Source organism: Wasmannia auropunctata, unplaced genomic scaffold (genome assembly GCF_000956235.1).
Source record: "Wasmannia auropunctata unplaced genomic scaffold, wasmannia.A_1.0 LD335650.1, whole genome shotgun sequence".
Classification (NCBI taxonomy): Eukaryota; Metazoa; Arthropoda; class Insecta; order Hymenoptera; family Formicidae; genus Wasmannia; species Wasmannia auropunctata.
In genome coordinates, this window is record NW_012027240.1 from 4,785 (window position 1) to 24,201 (window position 19,417).

Sequence of the window (19,417 nt, forward strand, 5' to 3'; positions counted from 1 at the left end):
TCTCCTGGTTCCCTCTCTCTCTCTGTCTTACTCCCCGACGATTCTCTCCCCTCTCCCCAAGACTCCTTCTACTCGCATTCGACGGCTTCTGTCCTCCGTGAAACGGTCCCTCCCCCCCTTCTACGCCAAACCCGGCTTCCGTCGAACGTTGTGTTGCCACCACCATAAACGACTTCCACCATCAGATCGGCCACCACCACCGATCTTCGTCGAAGGCGCCGCTTATGACTTAGCCATGCGACTCCAGCAACACATGCCGTGGCACAAGGTACGACGGCCAGACAGGTACCATCCCGTTTGCTAGCCGGATGGACGATCGCGCGGTACAGATCGGTGCGAGCGCGTAAGAGTTACAGAGAAGAGATTTTCCAAGTGCGACCGGTTTCGGCAGCTAGTCCCGCGAGAGAACGAAATCCTGGTACCGCCGATGCCGCCTGTAGGCTGACGGTCGACGAGTGCAGTAACGCGCGCGATAAGAAGAGATCGAGACACGCGAGGTCGGTGCACCGGTTCGAAATTTGAGATCGCGTACGTAGCGTGGCACGATTCATGCCGGCGAATCGATTGGCAAGACGCAAGCAAGTTCAGTGAAGAAGTGCGGAGGAGATCAGTGATCTCTCTCTGAAGGGGAAGCCACGCGGAAGGGACGATCCGACCACGACAGAAGGGCAAGGTCACGTTTCCTCTCTCGCGCGGAAAGCGAGACCGGAACAGCGGACCCCGTCGTCTGCCGGAATTAAAACAACGTTATGAGACGCGCTTAACGTGCCCTCTCGGTTGCACCAAGGTTAATGCGCTGCACGGTAAGTGGCTCGGTCCTTAAGGGGTTGTTTGATCGATGATGCGGCCGGTGAAACGAGCGCGAGATAATTTCCCTCGTGTGCCAACCCGAGGAATTGCTCCATCTTCATGATGCATTGCATTCTCGACTCGGGGGCTTTTAACGAATTTCTGTGTATTTAGCAGAGAATGTGAATTATACATTATCGCTAATAAAAGCATCATATATAAATAATTATGAAAGAAAAGAAAGAAAATGAGAAAGGAAAAAAGATAACGTGCATATCTTAAAAGAATAATAAAAGAATAATAAAAGAATAATAAAAGAAGAAATAAATATAAATAAAAGACCAGGTTCTTTTTATATATATATATATATCACATATTTTTTAAAATATTAAAATTTGGATCTAATATTGAATTTCTTGATAAAATATAAATATTGGCGTTGACCTTTCATTTCAAGTATCTACTATGCAATAAATCAACTCTTAGACATACTTTCAAATTATCTTTTTGCAAAATTCTTTTGTTTAATTGCAATAAAATTGTAAACTATATCATAATAATTTTTATCTATATTATAACATATAAAATTCTCTTTAAATAAGTTGTTGATATATTAATTGATTATCATATAACAAAATCAGTTTTATTAAATAAAACAATCAATTTTATAATTAATTTATTGATTATAAAATTATATTAATATTGCTAGTAATATAATAATTGAAGTGCTCTTTACAAAGAATTTATTTTAAATTTTAAATGTGACATAAATGTGTCATCGCAAATTATTTAAATTTTAAATTAAAAATTAAAATTTCGCAAAAATTATTTGCGAAAATTGAATTAATTTAAATTAATATTCATGGAAACAATAAATATAAAAGAAAATATGATTTAGCATTCAGTTGACAATAAATTTGTTCTCACGGGAGAAAGTTTAATGCGAGGTAATCGGCATAAAATTCGATATCGACGTCAGGGATCGAACTGTCTACCAAAACCAGGATCGGAAAGTCAGCGTAATCGCGCGGATAGTAATTTGACCGTGAAAACGGGAGAAAGCCGTGTTTTCGACGTTAAAAAACGATGCATTCCGATACATAAAAGAACATTTGGCATGCCCCGTTGCATCGCGGTATTTCAATCTCTCGTGTCCCGTAGCTTTTTTTCTCCCTTTCCCGTATCCCTCATCCACGCGTCATTAAACGTGCACGCGCCCGACACGACGCGTCTGCCCGAGCTAGACGCCGAAAGTTTTGCCAGGAAGATCCGCGGCACACAAATCGATGACGCAAGTAACAGGTATTGGCGACCTGGCTCGCCGCGCGGACTTGCCCTCGTTTGCCGGCAGACGAGACGCGCGGCGAGATGCACCGACCGTGAAGCGCGCACACACCTGAGTCACGAGAAGTCAGCGTCGCGCGAATCAGCGCTTCCAGTTTTACGTTCGCCAGTTTCGTGCGTGCACGCAGCAACGGTCACGCATAAAACTGGCGAATCTTAAGCGTGCCGTAAACACAGTTATGCTCGGTAAATATTATCAAGTTGTTAGGAAAATCAAGTAAAAGGTCAATGTTTTTCTGCCTTAGTTTTTACTTGTTTACCTACGTTTTTCCAGACACCTAATCCTTTTATTCCCTGTTACATATGTTATTTTTGTTATGCAATAATTAAACCGTATCTTAATTAATCAAAGGCTCCGCGCGTGAAACCTAAGAAGAGAGATCATGAAAAAATCGTGGTCGATTAGTTTTCTGAAATTAATAAATCGATAGGGATATTTTCACTTTTAGAGGGATCTATACAATTCCCTCTGACGAGATACTCTTTGAACGGACGATAGATCTTCCATGTTGACCCCTAGCAGCACCTAACGCGTACATCCTTTACGCACGTGCACGTCCAATGTGTACATGAGTCAGGTATGTGGTGGCGGGTCGTAACGGTTGTCGAGGCTTCGACAGTTCGTTGTCACTCTTTCCAATCATGTAGACTCATTCGCGCATTTAACGCTTCTACGCCTTTAACCGGTTAATCCGCAGAAAAAGATTTGCATTTGTAACACATGGCGTCTTTTAAAGTTAATACACAAACAGAAATATTCGTCTTTAATGAGAATTTCACGTGGAAAAAGAATTAAATTAATTTTTGATGTTTTTTTTTTTAAATACGTAAATCGCGGTTTTCCTACTCAAATGAATGTCTCAACATATTCCATAGTTTTTACAGCAGAGAAAATATTTTGAACTCTCTTTGATTTTAATAAATAAAATAGATTCTATAATTAGCGTAGGAATTAACGATATACGTAGATCAGTTAAAAATAAGTTATATCTATAAAATTACACCTTAAAAATTATGAAACATAAAATTATACGTATAAACAAACGACCCAATTTCAATCTGTAAAATTTTTTTATCCAAAAATATTTAATTTATAAAATTTTTATTGTAAAAACAGAATTTCCAGTTCTTTCTATCCTTTAGATAAAAAAGTCTCTAACAAAGTTTCTAACAAAATCGCGCTGATAAACCACAAATGATTACGCGGCTTTTCGTGCCATCGACATTGGCACGTTAATGTACAATACCGGCTATCACTTTCGATGCTTCGTACGAGGCGGTTGGATATTGAGTCTTCCGTGTTGAAACGGGCACAGGAGGAATCAATCGGTTTTGCACGAACGATCGCGCTCGAAATGTCTTAAACGATCGAGTGAAAGCAGCGGCTGTCTGCATCTTCGTCCTAGGTCTAGTTTCGCGCGGTCACTTCGCGGACTTCTGTGTTCCATTCGAATGGCACGGGTTCCCTACTTTCTCAGATTATTTCGCTAATCACCGTCGTCTCGATAATTGACGCTCGTGCTTGCACTCGCGGAAAGAAAATGGAGGCCAAAGACGTTCCGACCTGTTGGATTAATTCAAATCGCGCTTATCCGTGTATCCGCGAAAAGCGAATCGCGAAAACGAGGCTGAGTGTGAAAATCTTTCTTTAGCTCGCGAGGGAAAAAGAAATATCTTCTTTCATTTCTAGAATTTCTTTCAAGTACAAAAATTCAAGAACGTTAACGGGTTTACTTTATAAAGATCTTCAATTATATCAACAAAGTTATAACGAGCTGAACTTGAAATAAGGATCATTGGTCTCTGTCGTAACTTTTAGCGTTAAATTAACGCCTTAATGGACATTTCGGCGTCATCAATCACCCACGCATACGTGATCGATCGTTAATCGTAGCATCAATCGTTGACGATCTTCACGACAGGTTGTCGAGGACGAGGAAGCTCCCCCGTTGAGGCAATCGGGTCACCCAGATCCAATAATCAAGATCCAATCACGTCGAACTAAGCTTTCTCCGAGGTTCTGCACGTGTGTGTATATCTATGTATATGGATAACGCCGCACGTACATTTTGCATTCACGATACCTCAGCATTGACGGACGGCCAATGAACGCGGAAGAATTTTCAATTCTGTTGATTCGCGCCTCGTCAGAGGTCGAGGTTGGCTGGAGGATCCTCTCGGCGAGGATCCTCCGTGTGACGAGCGTGCGGATCCTCGCGGCGAACGTGAGATCCTGCCGTGTTTTCCTGAAAACATTTTTCCGATTCACCGGGAGAGAATTCTCCCGTGTACCTTTTCTGCCGGCAGTAAAGCACGCCGAGAGAGATAGAGAGAAGAAGAGAGAGAAAGAGAGAGAGGACTCGTTTACCATTGATCGCCGCGGCAGATAGGCCCGGAAAGTAATGTCCGCGGGAATGCAACGTCGCGGTTTTACGTTGTCGGCGATCAATAAACGTAGCAACGAAAGCGCAGATTGAAGTGAGCAACGAGAAGTTTTATGTATATAATTTGGCATAAATAATAAAAATATACAATACCAATTAAAACTCGAGAATTCGTATTTACTTCCAGTAGCGTCCTCCACTTCACTTTTAGTCTTATCTTCTTTTTCAGTATTGTTAATTATACATGCATATATTGTTATATCACGTATATATACTATACGTATATACATATAATACAATTATATATATCATATAATCGTATAACTGACAATACTTCATGATATAAAAAAAGAGACTAAAAGTGAAATAGAAGATGCTGCTGGAAGTAAATGCGTTGAATTCTCGAGTTGATTGGTATAATCGCCGGTACAACAACCGGAAAATGTTGCGCGAAAACGAAACACCTGCAACGAAAGTGGCTTCCGCGTATTCACGGCCGTACGTAGGGCGTACGAAAGGCTCGGTACTTGTGTGTTAACAGCGTAATGTGGTGGTGTAACGTTCTCACGATGTAAGCCGTATAACGTGTGCAACTATTACGCGATATACGCGTTATCGTAATTCAATCGACCCTGAATCAAGGTAGCCGTGCATAATGAAGTGTATGTTTAACCTTATGCTCAACATCATAGTTAACTAGAGTGTTTTATAATTATGGATTATGTTAATATAGTTAAGCATATTACATACTTATATAATCTACGATCATTTGCATCGTAAAAGTTCTTATTACATATGCAAAAAAGTAAAATGGAATAATATATATTTATTATTATCTTTCTTTAGATCTCACATTATCTATTATCCTTTATCGCTCGCTATAAATTTTCTTAATTGATAAAAATATCGTCGTAAAATGTTTCGTTTATAAATGTTCTTTAAACTTGACTAATATGTTTCGAAACATTTTATTTTAAATATATATTTGATATCGAAGTGGATTAAGCGGCATAATTTAAAATGCGAATGCGCGTCGCATAATATAATTCCGGTACATTTAATATAATTAACATAATTGTCCAGTATTTAATAAAATTAGCATAATCATGGTACATTTAATCGGCATCGTATAAATCGACCGGATGTTCCGTAGTTTTTAGGTTAACAGGCGAGAGTATTAATAGTCATATCAACTCACGTGTCTGTGTGTGGAACAACAGTTCGCTTTAACGGATCGCATTAAAAATCAGAGCGGCACGAACGGACCATACATAGACGAAAATTATCATACCTTAGCTTATCGAAACCACCATTTGGCAACCAAGCAATCGCTATATTTCATAGTTGTCCCCGTCGTCGTTACAATTTAACTCTCCACGGAGCTCAATAAAAAGCAATATTAATACCGCCGCGTCTCCTCGATTTTAGATTCATTAGATTTTGAATTTTTTGAGTTTGAGATACATGTGAAATTTAAAAAAATTCAGAACTCTAAAAATCAGAACGCGGTATCTGGAAACCTGCAGGCACGCATATTTTCATTGCCACGTTGATTTAAACGAATGAATGAACAATCTGCATAACACGGTGTAAGATGTGAACTTTATAATGAGTTAATAAGGCCGCGGTGGGAATGGGACAGAACATCGGCGAATTGGTAACTGGGTCACCAGTGTCTTGGTGAACCTGCGTTAAAGCGACCAACGGCCGCTCATTCTCGTATCCTCGCTTCTCATCGACTCTCCGTTCTTCCTCGTCTCGTTCATCAAGGTCTCTCTACTCCGTCGCCGAAGATCTCCGGCGAGTCTCTTTACCTTCAGGTTCCTCCGATACCTCGTTCCCGTTCCTCCGCCTCGTCCACGGTTATCGTACGTCGAGCTTGTGTGTGACTGTAACGGGATTCCGCGGCTACACGCATGCAGCCCCGTACACGTATGTGCGCGCTCGTGTTTGCCTGTGAGCGTGAAACGTCTCCAAGGAGGAAGCAATACATAGGTCCAAGACGATGTTTGCTCCTCATACATTTTGACGACTTGCGTGTGAAAGGTATGTGTACGCCGTACTCGTGGAATTTCGAGGGAATCTTCGAATATTGGGACAAAAGCGAATTGAAAGATACGCTTCTCGTTCCGCTTAAAATTTTAACAGTATCAACTTGCTTTTATCTCGTTCTATGTTGGCTAATTTTTATCGTTACTGTTCTTAGATTAAATTAGCTACAAATTTATATTTTTATAAATTATAATATGCTCCTGTAAACCTTTTTTGACCTTTTGCTTCTTGCAAAAATTATTAATAGAGCCCCTCACGGTTACATATACTGCCTGCGTTTTTTTTGTGTGTGCGAGCATACACCTACGCGATATAGGAGCAATGATCCATGTTTGTGAAATATTGGTTAACCCTTTATATATTCATCCATTGTAAGCGTTATTAGCCATTGGATTCGCCTGTTCATGTGTGAATCAATAACTATAATTTAAAATGACATGCTACATCGAATCGAGCATAAACCATATTTTATCGTGCAATGAAAATGTTTTCCAACAAAATCGGCACCAATACGTTTGAAGGTAAATACGTGATAAATACATAGTACTTGTTTTAAAATATATATTCGTTATAATTAAATTAAATTTAATATTCTAATAATTTCATTTGACGTAATGATGCACGCTTCATTATCTTCGGTTTTAATATCGTAATCACCATTCATAATATCCATTTTAGATGAATAATAATTATCTATGTTATCTACGAGTATATTATGCCACTCGAGTTTTTAATTAATTTTTGGAATTAAGTTACTGCATATCTAGCTGAGTTTCGATTAATAAATGTTATTTTATGCATGCAAATTGTGTAGCAAAATTAGCTACTGGTATTTCGTAAAATAAAATTAATTGAGAGAATTCGCGACGAGACTCATCTTGCGACTGCCAGTTTTTCTGGCCTGCGAGAAGCTGATATTCTTGTACCGTTACGAGGGACAAATATACATACCGATATGTGGATCTGGTAATCAGATCTGAGAAATTATGGCTGCTGACCGATTATGGTTGAAGGTGAACCTAAAAAAACAGCCGCGATCTCTATTCGGCGTCAATCAACGCAGATGTTATCTTCGTAAATTGCTCACTTGATAAGAGAGAAGGTACTTGAAAAGAGAGAAGTGTGTGATACAAATGATCGAATAAATATCTTCTGTAAAAATACGAATGCTATCTCTCACTTATTTTGTACTTGAATCCATATGTGTCATCATGAGAATGGAGAAATTTTCTAGCTGAGACATAATGCGCGTTTAATAGTTAGGATAAGCATGTTTCGTATCTGCAAAGAAAATTATAAGTAACTTATATCCGCTTTTCCTCGTGGATATCAAGCGCATATCTCTTGCGTCACATTTTATGTCTCTCAAAGTCAGGTTTAAAACTGAAGGGTACTTTAAGATCGTTGTTGAGCTGGTGCCAAGGGCCGCCTTTATAAATAAATTAACTTGAGTTGACTTAAAGCAGAGCTACCTTTAAGTTTGATAAGAATTTTTTTTAAATTTTAAATCTGTTTAATCTTTTGACAAAACTAATCTAAATTTCAAGATGAATATGTTTTTTTTCTTAACTAGTATAAGTATATATTTAAAATACTTAAAATACTTTTTTTCATTACAGATGGTTGCTAGGAAAGGTGTCTGTCTGCTGTTCATCTTTCTTACTCTGACATGCGTCTTTTCTCACTCCTGGACGCTTCAAAATGAAGGTAATTACAACAATACTTTGCACTTCACATATTTACTTTAATAAATATGGCTGAATGTATTTGAATATTTCTTAATTTTTGTCAGATAAATATTCTATTAGTGTATCTTTCTCTCTTTCTCTCTTTATTTATTTTTTTATTTATACATATTTATTTTCTTTCGCTTCTCAGTTATTTCTTTTGCGCATTGCGTATATGTTAATTTTATTTTTTTCTTGTTTTGGACATTTTTGCTTTCTTTTGCTGTATATTACGTTTCAGTTTGTTCTTAGAAAGCTTGCCCTAGAACATTAATAAGTGCTCACTCTCTTTTTCTCTCTCCTTCTCTCCCTGTCTCTATCCCACATATATTTAAAAAATTAAAATGAAACTTGTTTAACGCAAAAATAATATAACCAGTATAACTTATATAATTTTTCAAACACATCTTTTTCCGCATAGTAAATCTTTCTTATTTACCACGTTAAAAGATTATGAATACGTGAGTAACACAGAAACGAGGCAAACTCGGATTTCTACTTTTACAAATTGTTCTCGCATATGCATTCTCGTTAACATGCATGCCAGTGCCCGTGGTTCGTATACCAAATGATATGTTAAAGTCAGCGATCATTACTGACACCGAATTCTACTTTCCGTCTTTCTTTGAGCAAAATCAACAACAGTGAGGTGGAGCCCGAGGAGGAAGCTTTTCGCCATATGCCATTTATTCCGGTCGCGCGTTGAGCGTACAGACGAGGTGAAATTCGATTTTCTGCCGAGCTGCGCGAATATCGATGTCTCACGTACGCCGCTTTCGGTCCCTTCCGGCGAGCGTGAGAGGAAGGTCAAGGGTCGTCGGAGAAAAGCCGCTCTCGTCAGTGTTTTACGTTTTAACACGTCGCGTTTTACGAATTTTTGGCACGGCAAATATTGACACTGTATTCTACTTACAAAGTCTCGCGCCTTCCCCTCGAAAGTCGCAAGAGAGATGTGTCTATCCGCGAGTTCGTCTGTGTAAAACACATGAAAATTTTAAGAGATACGACATTTAAGATGAAAGCGACGCACGTCGTCGGGGCAATATTGTTCCAAATATATTGGCATTCCATATTCACTCAATTATACATGTTATTGGCGTATTTATGGAGAAACTACAAATATAAACTTCAAAACGTGACAGTCATTTTAGCGACGGTGATATCGAATTATTAAACGTGATTGTTTATAACAACGTGTAATTTTATAACAAGCAATTTGGATAGCTTTGATCTCGAAAATATAAATGAATAATAATCTTGTTTTAATGTATAACTGAATTAATTTAAACAAAATTGAAATTTAATAGAAATTAAATTATAATTTAAGCGTTAATATTTAATATTAAAAATTAAAAAAGTGACGATAATGTATTCTATACGAGACAACTGTAAGGAGAAGATTAATTTGAAGCTTCTCATTAAACGCAAAAGACGACAATTCTAGGACACTCTTCTTTATTGACGGCGAATTTTAGAATATCATCTATCGAACACGTCGAGTTTTCAACGCCGTGAATCCGAAAGACGCTCTCTCCCAGTTCGAAATTCCGGCAAGCCGGTGCATATCAAACATGTAACTGCCATACATTTGAATGCTCATTAGCGATGACTTTGCCCTATATATCAGAAATTCACCTTTCTCCACTTTCGCGCGTTGATTTGTGTCAAGAGAGTTTGTGGTTCGTGCGACATTCGGTTCGCGATGACATTTACAGCTCTATAATAGTTTATGATGACATTTCTCGCAGCGTGTGAAATTCCTTTCGATTCATTTGGTATATCAATCTAATGGGATCTGTCAAAAGTCAAACGCTTTCTTGATACCTAATCATACGTGGCATAAATGAAGCTCGTAAAGTTTAATTAATATACACAAAAAATCAAGTTGTTAATTATATATAAGTTGTTAATTATATATATCTTGAATTATTTATATGCACATAAAATTTTGAAAACGTGGCAACGAAAATTTTGGTAATAAGTCGCTATTTATTTATTTATAACGGATTATAACAGATTATCCAGCTTAATAATTTTATCGATTACTAATAATTACTGTCATATTTATTCCGGGCATGATAAAAATTTCACGCATTGAAAGTACAAAAATGAAATAGGATAATGAATTTTTTTTAATAATGCCAACTTATGTCTGCATTAAATAATACCTGTATTATTTTAGCTGCTTTTATCTTATCTGCTTCCAAGCGTACGTTGTGCTTCGCCAACGCGGAAATACACGTGGGGAAATGCATACGGGAGCGAAAAGTTTAACCGTAACGAGTTAATTATTACTACTATTTGTCCCCAGCATATACATTTTGTCCTCAACATATATTTTATCGTTGCGGTATGCTACAGGATAGAATAAATAAAAGACTACACACACCTCATAGGAAATTGTGCATCATCATCTTTATGCGCGATACTCGTTTAACACCTTAATAAGTATTTTCTAAGGTGTTCATTTTCTCGCGATCCGGTTATTGATTTGAGATCAATAAACTACTGACTGCATTAGTACCCCTTCTTCTCTCTATGTGAAGGCATAATGTATATAATTTAGACAAACCTACATACGAAACAGTGTAAATCTTGAGAAGTGTTCGTGCGGCAGCGCGATTCGATTTAACTCGCATAAATAATTCGCGAAGCTCTCTGCGCAGCTTTTGGATAGCGTGCAATATTTAGTACGAAGTTCTCTCGATTTAAATGAACTTCTATTATATATAGTATATACAATATCGACAACGAACATTTACTAGTTGCCATTACGTCATACCTCTCGCGATAATTAATCAAGCTGCGTGCGCATCGTGTTTTCGTAAAGATTGTCCAGATTGTCCACTAACTGGCGCGCTTTACGTGCTCCAGAATGAGCATAATCGCATTTTTGCTGCTCACGTATAGTGAACCCATTTTTCGCGACACTGTGCACAATCCCGCGGCTAATCTAAATTGCAAATTGCCCTTCGCCTCTTTTCCGCGTCGCGTAGAAAAGAAAGTTGAGTTGTCTGCGATCACGACGAGCGCCGCAAAAAAATATGCAAATTTTACGCGAGAACATATTTGCGTATCAGAGGCCCACATAAAAATGATGAATTTAATCATCAAGTTTCTAATCAATTGAGAACTCAAACTTTCTCAAACTTCTGCCATAACTTGATATTGTCGTTATATATTTTTGTGCACCTTGTTCTAACATTATAAATAAAGAATTTATCGCGAAAATTTTTATTTTGCCCGCGCGTATTATTATTTCATAGGTATATTATTTTTGTTACTTTTTCACATTTACCGTATTGATATTTATTTCACGTATTTTTTCGTATATGATCACAATGCGAAAATGCAAAAGACGTTTATAAGGTAGAAGACATAAGGTAGAAGTCTAGAAGATGTCGAGAAATGTAGAACGTCTTTCAAACAACCTTATCGCGAGCTTTAGGCGTTTGTTCTCTGTGGGTACATGCTATTTGAAAACGGCGAGCGAATGTAGCATACCGAGACTGATAAATATAAGGTGGATCGGTAAAACGCGCGAGAGTTCGCGCATAGCAAAAATCTGGAACGCCAGCCGCGAGTATCCAGACAAGCATCGCGGACGGATCGCGGAGTAGGTCATCATATATCGGCAGTGTGCAAGCGTGTAGAAGACACGTGCGGCGGAGCCTACATGCCTGCTCGTCTATGCTTTGGTCAGCTAAGCATAACCGGAAAAGATAGCCGCGTATGTGCAAACACAGCACACACGCGCAGGCGGGCGTGAATCTCGTAACCGACGTTCTCTCGCCGTATCCCGATATTAACTCAATATTGACGCTGATTCATATTTTCTCTCGCCTGCTCGAGAGAAAACAAGCAGGAGAAACGGATATCGTCAAATCTGTATGGGAATTATAACGAAAGAGCGCGGATAATTTTTTTGAAGAAATAATCTTCCTTTCGCTCTCCTTTCTTAAATCAATGTCTACGCGAATGTTGAATCAATGTCTATTTATACTCTTCTTGCTTCGTGCATTCTATTGCAACATCGGTGGCTAAAACGGAAACGTTGCAAGATAAACGACATCCATATATTTTTGGCCGACGCGAAAACGGTTATTTAACGTCTCCACTGTAGGTTGCATATCGCAACCAATAAATCCTCGATCCGATATTCGATTTCTCTTCAAGGGTGAACCGAAATTTGGGGCAGTGTCTCGAGTTACTCGTGAACGCGGTACTCTTCCGCAACCCAAATACCAACCGGAGCGAACTTCGGATGCCTGCTCTTCGCAACATGCTACGATGATAATTTATTTTATGAAAATAAATTTTTTACCGTATCTTTAGAAATTGCGAAAACTCTTTAACATTATATGCGCATTAAATAAACGGCTAAATTTAGAAGAATATCGTGTAAGCTTTATGTGAATTATATTATGCTTTCTTAAATTAATTTTGCACGAAGCAAAGAGAAAAATCATGAATCCTAGGATTGATCTTTCTTTATAATTATTTTTCAGGTAGAAAACTGTTCGGCGGCTACACGATATTGCCGAAGGTGTGCCGGCCGTCGTTGCCGTCGCGCATCAAGTCGAACGAGCCGGCGATATGCATGTTTAATTACGAATGCACACGGCGTAACGGCGAGGTCGTCGGCGCTTGCATGGACGGCTTCCTTTTCGGTGCGTGCTGCCAATTACCGCCGAAGAACACGACGAACGGCAGCGACGATCTGTCTGAGGCCGAGCAACTTCTCGATCATGCGTCGTCTATGCATCAGCTCGACCACGTACCCGACATACCTATCTTGCTGAATCCGGACGGCACGCCGATTGGTATGTCGGTGTCGCCGAGCGAAGAGACTACGAAGACCGACAAGCCGACCATCTCGAGCGGCAGCGAAACGATATACACGAAGATCTCGAGTTCGAATCAAGTCTCTTCGCCGACACTATCGTCGCCCGATATGGCAAACAATGCCGAAAAAATACAATTGCCCCAACAGGCGGACGTAAGTCACTTGGCCGAGGACTTCCCGGCTCTTTTGGGTCAGCAGAATGTCATCGATGACCTGAGATTACCAGGATTGTTGACGAATTCAGATTCTAATGATATCCAGAGTCAGGATTCATCGGCGGCGAAACCAATCACCACGTTGCTAAGTCCCGATCAGATTCTGCAAATAGCGGACCCGGTCGATCAACTTCCGGCGTTGTTCTCGCACGGACTGAGCCAGCATAATCATAGCGATCCAGAGACGATATTACTGAATGAGAACGGTACGGTGCTCGAGGAGATCAACAATCCGGACGAGATCTTCCGGCCGTCCTCCACTGAAATGCCGATTGATAAGGCCACGCAAGATGGAAGCACGTGGATCAAATTTTCGGAACAGCCTGAATCTTCTACGATGATGTCCACGTCGCAAGCTCCCAAATCGACATCCGCAGTAACGAATATGCCCGTGGTGACTCAGATGTACACCAACATGCAAAAGCTTACGAGTGATCTACCTAGCACACCGCTGGCATTCGAGAAGACGAGCACAGTCGAGAAGAGAATATCTACGAAAATGGCGACAGATTCAATAAAGATCGAAGCTACCACACCAATGACCTCCTCCAGTATCAAAGACGATCTGGTGAAGGTACCGACCATTATATACGACTTGCCGTCGGGCAACAAGAAGAAGGATGACGTCCTCGACAAAGAGGAGATCGCCATTAATCACATAATCTCCATCCTGAACGACACTACGCCGAATTCGGACGTATCGGTGACACTCCCGGTTCCCAATTCCTCGCCGGTGCAGGCCTGGGTGAGTATTGACGAGACCTCGAAGCCCACTCATCACATCAAAGTCAGTTCTTCGAATTATCGACCCACAACTCCCGCATCCTCGACTTTCCCGTACAGTTTTTACAAACCTGGTTCCATACAGCCTAAACCTTCATCGACATACTACAACTACGAGCACGTGCCTACCGAGACGAGTTACACGTCGCATCACCCGACGTCGGGCGGCCCATACGGTTCACGACCGGCTACGCAAACTTACTCCGACGCTTCCAGCGGCACTTACAACCGACCTACGACGAACCCTCCGGCGCCGACCGTGATAGTCCTCGGTCCGCTTGGAACGAGCTTTACCACGCAAACCACTCAGAAACCTGTTACGAGGAAGCCTTCGGGCACAACCATCAGGCCCGCTTCAATTTCGATTAAAACTACTCCCGTTAGACCCATCACGCTAATCACCAAGAAGCCTAGCGGGTCCACAACCATAACTCACAACATCAGCACCGTCATTTCCAACGTCAACAACAACAACGTGGTCTCTACTAGTTATATCAGCGTCAACCTGAAGGACGGCACCAGCGCGAGACCGACGGTCGATGTCAGCACCGAGGCGATCGCGGCGCAAACCTCAAACACGAAGAATCGGCCGAGCACGAAGAGACCTGTGATTTGGACCACGGTTTCCTCATGGTCGAGCAAACCGACGTTCAATCTGAGGCCGTCGACGTCCGGCGTCAATAATTGGTCGAACTTGACGCCGGTTAATAATGTTATATTCAAAGATACCGTGAGGACTACCACCGCCGCACCTTGCGACGACGAGACTGCGGCACCGGACGACCTCATCAACTTCCCGCCGGTGCGGAATCCAAATCTCAACATCTCGATGCCGATCTCGCAGCAGGAGAAGCCGACGATCGTCGAGACGTACAACAACACCGGCTATCCAGATATCGAGCTGATCAGCGAGCACGATATCCCGACGCCCACGTTCGTCGAGGACGACGTGCTGACGAACAAAGTCGATGCTTTTGTTAACAAGCTGGTCGAGTCGCTGCAGGGTACCTTTGGGGTAAACAAGATAATTTGTTTTTATCAACGAGAGAGTTTTATACTCCGCGCTGTCTGACGAAGTTTTAGATTGCTTTGAGTTTTACACGGACACGGCTTAACTTTCAGTGCTTTGAGCGATACGAGCGGATAAACGCAGTTTACATTAACGTCTCATTATTTTTAAACTTAACTAAAGAACGCTGAGAGCTCATTACCTTTGAATCTTTTTTATTCTCTCTCGTGCTTTTGAAAATGTTTACGCACTCTGTATACGTTATTTTTGCTCGAGTAATATAACAAAGCTAAAACAATTCAAGCTAAATAAACGTGTGTTTTGTCTCTCACACAGAGTACTGGAATTCGTGTAACTTGTTCTTCTTTCCCGCTTGTTTCTTTAGAATCTGCAAGAAATGGTCTACACTCGAAATGCCACCGGGGAGACAACTTCAACAACATCTTCTACCGCAACGAAAAGACCGACAGGTGGAAGCACCACGACAAAAAGACCTACGCGAAGGCCCACAGCTAGACCGTCCTCGTCGTCGTCGGCGACGACGAAGAGGCCATCCGCGACCACGAGGAGGCCCACACAGAAACCGTCGTCCCCCGAGAGGCCCACGCGTCCCACTAAGGTGACTACTCCGAAACCTAAACCGAGCACATTGCAAAACGCCACGACAAAAAGGCCCCAAGTAACGACGAGGCGTCCGACGAAGCCGACCAGGAAAACCACGACAGCTGCGCCGGCCAGTAGCACGGAGGCGATCCTAGAAGAACAGAGTCTGAACACGACCGAAAGCAGCGTTGCAGAAACTTCGGATGCCGTACCCAACTTTCGGACTCGTAAGTGAGCAGTCGACAAGTTCGCAAAGGTTTTGTAAAAAAAATTCTACAAATAAAAGATCCGAACATCTAAATCGGAATCATGTTTTCTTTTCTACTTTTTCACTAAACCTCATACATATGACTCTGTTTCAAATCCTTTATAAAAATGTGTATTATTAATCGCAATTGTCACGACTGTTATTACGGTCAACATAAAATGACTTATTGCGATAACAGAATGCGGCGTGAGACCTTTGGTCTCGAGATCGGGAAAAATAGTCGGCGGAAAAGGCGCGCAGTTCGGAGAATGGCCATGGCAGGTCTTGGTTCGCGAGGCGACCTGGCTCGGCTTGTTCACGAAGAATAAATGCGGAGGTGTGCTTATCACTGATAAATATGTGATAACAGCGGCCCATTGTCAGCCAGGGTAAGTTATAGAAATTATACTCTAAATTTCACCGAAAATTGGTAAAATACAGACAATTCATTTATGTGTGTCTATATAACTGTTATAATATATTATTAACTTTATATAAATCTCTCTCTTCTTCTTTCTTTCTCTTTCGCGCTATAAGAGTAAGTAACAATTTTCATTATTTTTCTTCGTGAAGAATATATGAAAATATGAAGATTTAATGTCTAGATTTATGATTTCAATTTTTATCAATCTCTTAACTGCAGTATTGAGTTAAATAACGGGATATTCTGTCTAAACTAACGTCAAATGAAAAAAAAATATACAAATATCGCATTATTCTACTGTTTGCAGCTTCCTGGCTTCTTTGGTCGCGGTGTTCGGCGAATACGACATTTCGGGGGAGCTGGAGTCGAAGCGCAGCGTAACGAAAAACGTACGCCGCGTCATCGTGAACCGCGGTTACGATCCGGCGACATTTGAGAACGACCTGGCGCTTCTGGAGCTCGAGTCGCCGGTGCAGTTCGACGAGCACATCGTGCCGATTTGCATGCCGGAGGAAGGCATCGACTTCACCGGCCGAATGGCGACAGTCACGGGCTGGGGCCGACTTAAATACAGTGAGTATCGATTTTCGTTCACCCAATTTATAAAATGCGAACGCCTTTGTGCACATACGACTCATGCGATAAATTTCCCGCAAGACTAGAAAGTACAAAATGAAACAGGTTACCGTGACGAGAGCAGAGTAACAACTTTCACGATGACTCTCGTATACAGCCTCCTACGCGCCCGAATTTTGCTCGTGGTTCTAACGTGACTTTCTTTTCCGTGCGGTCAATTCGCCGTCAAGGTTTTACTAACGGTATCGCTACGTTCGATAGATGGTGGCGTGCCGTCGGTGCTGCAGGAGGTCCAAGTGCCCATAATAAAGAACTCGGTTTGCCAGGAGATGTTCCAAACCGCCGATCACGCGAAATTGATTTTGGATAGCTTCCTCTGCGCTGGATACGCTAATGGCCAGAAGGATTCTTGTGAGGTAATCGGATAAGTTGCTCTCCCTACCGTGTTCCATTAGCTTTATTAACTGTTCCAGCTGTTAGCGGTGCCTCTTTGATCTTATGGCAAATAATATGATTACTCTGTCGGCAGCACGTGCGAAGCTTCAGTTAGATATTATAATATCAGTATTATCATATACAATCTACTCGATCTTCTGTCGTAGGTGTTATTTTTCATTCTAGAGAGAAATATCAAACGCATTTGTTATCCTGTCTTTATTTATCAGCACCACTTTTTAATTCTATAATGCTAGGTAACGCAATAACTTTATCGATCACACGTGGAAAATTTATATCAACATTCTTAATAATATTTATTTGCTTTTCATTTTGAATTTTATTTGTTTTTCACTATTTTGTTTAAAAGGAAGAAAGATTTTTGTTGTTTCAAAGAAAGAATCTTTGACGATTAATTATTGTCCTTTCAAATTGTCTGTATGCCGCAATAAACAATTATCTTACATCCCGCAACGTTAATGCCAAAAACATAGGTCTTGAACAATTATAGACAACGGTTAATGATTTTCCTCAGGGTGACAGTGGTGGCCCGCTAGTGATGGAACGACCGGACGGCAGATGGTTCCTAGTCGGGACCGTTTCTCACGGCATTAAATGTGCGGCTCCGTATCTACCGGGTGTGTATATGAGGACGACTTTCTTCAAGCCCTGGCTGCACAGCGTCACCGGAGTGGTCTGAGAAGCTGGGCCGCGTTCGTCATCTCACGTTCTCGCGTAGTAATTACGCGAGCGGCACCGAATGCCATTCTGTATAAATGTACAAAAGAAGCTTAATTTATTTCCCCTCGAGATAGAAACGTACGAAACTCAATTAAGTAACACAACCGCAGATGTAACTGGACTTGAATGTCAGAGGGCTGTATCGATTTCTGAATAACGAGACGCCCCCTTCTCTTACGTAGCCGTTATTTCTTTCAACGTTTTCGTTCAACGCAATGGAAGTAACACTTGCATATACAGCAGCAACTTATAGCAAGTAAACTTCATTGTAGAAGGAGAGAATGAGAGAGAAAGAAGAAAGAGAAGAAGAGAGGAACAAAAAGGAGGAGGATGAAGAAACAACAGTTCATCGACTTGAATCTCATCAGTTTCATCAACTTGAAGTTATTTAAATTTCGAAATAGAATTCTACGAAACTGTCTGCGGCAAAACACTGCTTCTTGGCACGTGACCAGTGCCCGAAGTTGCATTTATGCGTATCAATGTTTAAATTCGTCCTTATGCGTGTGTATACGTATTCGCAGAGTCAGCATTGAAGTGGGTTTAGAGGTTCTATCAAAAATTCTAAACTATTATCACATCGGGAGATTCTTATCGCTTCCTTTACATCCTTCTACGATCGAAGAAACAGACGCAAATAATTCACGATTTACGTCAATACTCTATATAGCGAACTCCTTTCACTAATTTGAAACCGACATTTCTTTAACAAAAATCTTTAACAAAAGAATTCTTATAGTTAAAAATAATTCATAACTTAGAAACGATTGACTAATATAGTTCTAATTAAAGAAAAGTCGACTCCAAATTGATGATACCTCAAATCAGCATAACAATCTCGTCATCGAAAACACATGAGCAAATTTTGGATATGAATGAATTATACGAATGAATTTCGAATATTTGACATATATCTCTGCCTACTCCGTGAACATTCGCGCCGGCTCTGTGATACATACATAAATGGATAAAGACGAGCTGCAAGCCCTATTTATTTTATTGTTAGATGTTATTTATTAAATACATTTTATACGATAACAACATGCTATTTTATTCACCACCAACACTTCGCGCACGGAAATAAAAGACATCAACGACTATTTGACGTCACGTCGCCGTGCATATTACGCAGTCCTCGAGATGGTGCTCTCATTAAAAATAGCGACAAATGTTCTCCAAATCGATCGAACTTTTAATATACTTATCATCATTACATATGAACAACGTCATCGCGATGATAAC

At 40.6% G+C, this 19,417-nt stretch overlaps 1 protein-coding gene across 2 annotated transcripts; it reads left to right on the forward strand.

The window, feature by feature from the left end:
- The first annotated feature begins 272 nt into the window (after window positions 1-272).
- Window positions 273-19,216, forward strand: LOC105456487 (mucin-2). 2 transcript variants are annotated; one of them, XM_011700559.1, is made up of 9 exons: window positions 273-803; window positions 8,189-8,276; window positions 12,805-14,102; window positions 14,226-15,155; window positions 15,535-15,979; window positions 16,199-16,388; window positions 16,731-16,996; window positions 17,261-17,415; window positions 17,970-19,216. In XM_011700559.1, the coding sequence occupies exons 1-9, from the start codon at window positions 792-794 to the stop codon at window positions 18,132-18,134; spliced, it is 3,549 nt and encodes a 1,182-aa protein (XP_011698861.1). In that variant the 5' UTR covers window positions 273-791; the 3' UTR covers window positions 18,135-19,216. The 2 variants fall into 2 exon arrangements, with proteins under 2 accessions (XP_011698861.1, XP_011698860.1); XM_011700558.1 differs by having other exon boundaries at window positions 12,805-15,155.
- The last annotated feature ends 201 nt before the right edge of the window (window positions 19,217-19,417 follow it).

Excerpts from the sequence above, each read along its gene's own strand:
- LOC105456487 (XM_011700558.1), top strand. Across the intron at positions 8,277-12,804 it reads CTGGACGCTTCAAAATGAAG|GTAGAAAACTGTTCGGCGGC; the intron begins GTAATTACAACA and ends ATTATTTTTCAG. Across the intron at positions 17,416-17,969 it reads GCCAGAAGGATTCTTGTGAG|GGTGACAGTGGTGGCCCGCT; the intron begins GTAATCGGATAA and ends GATTTTCCTCAG.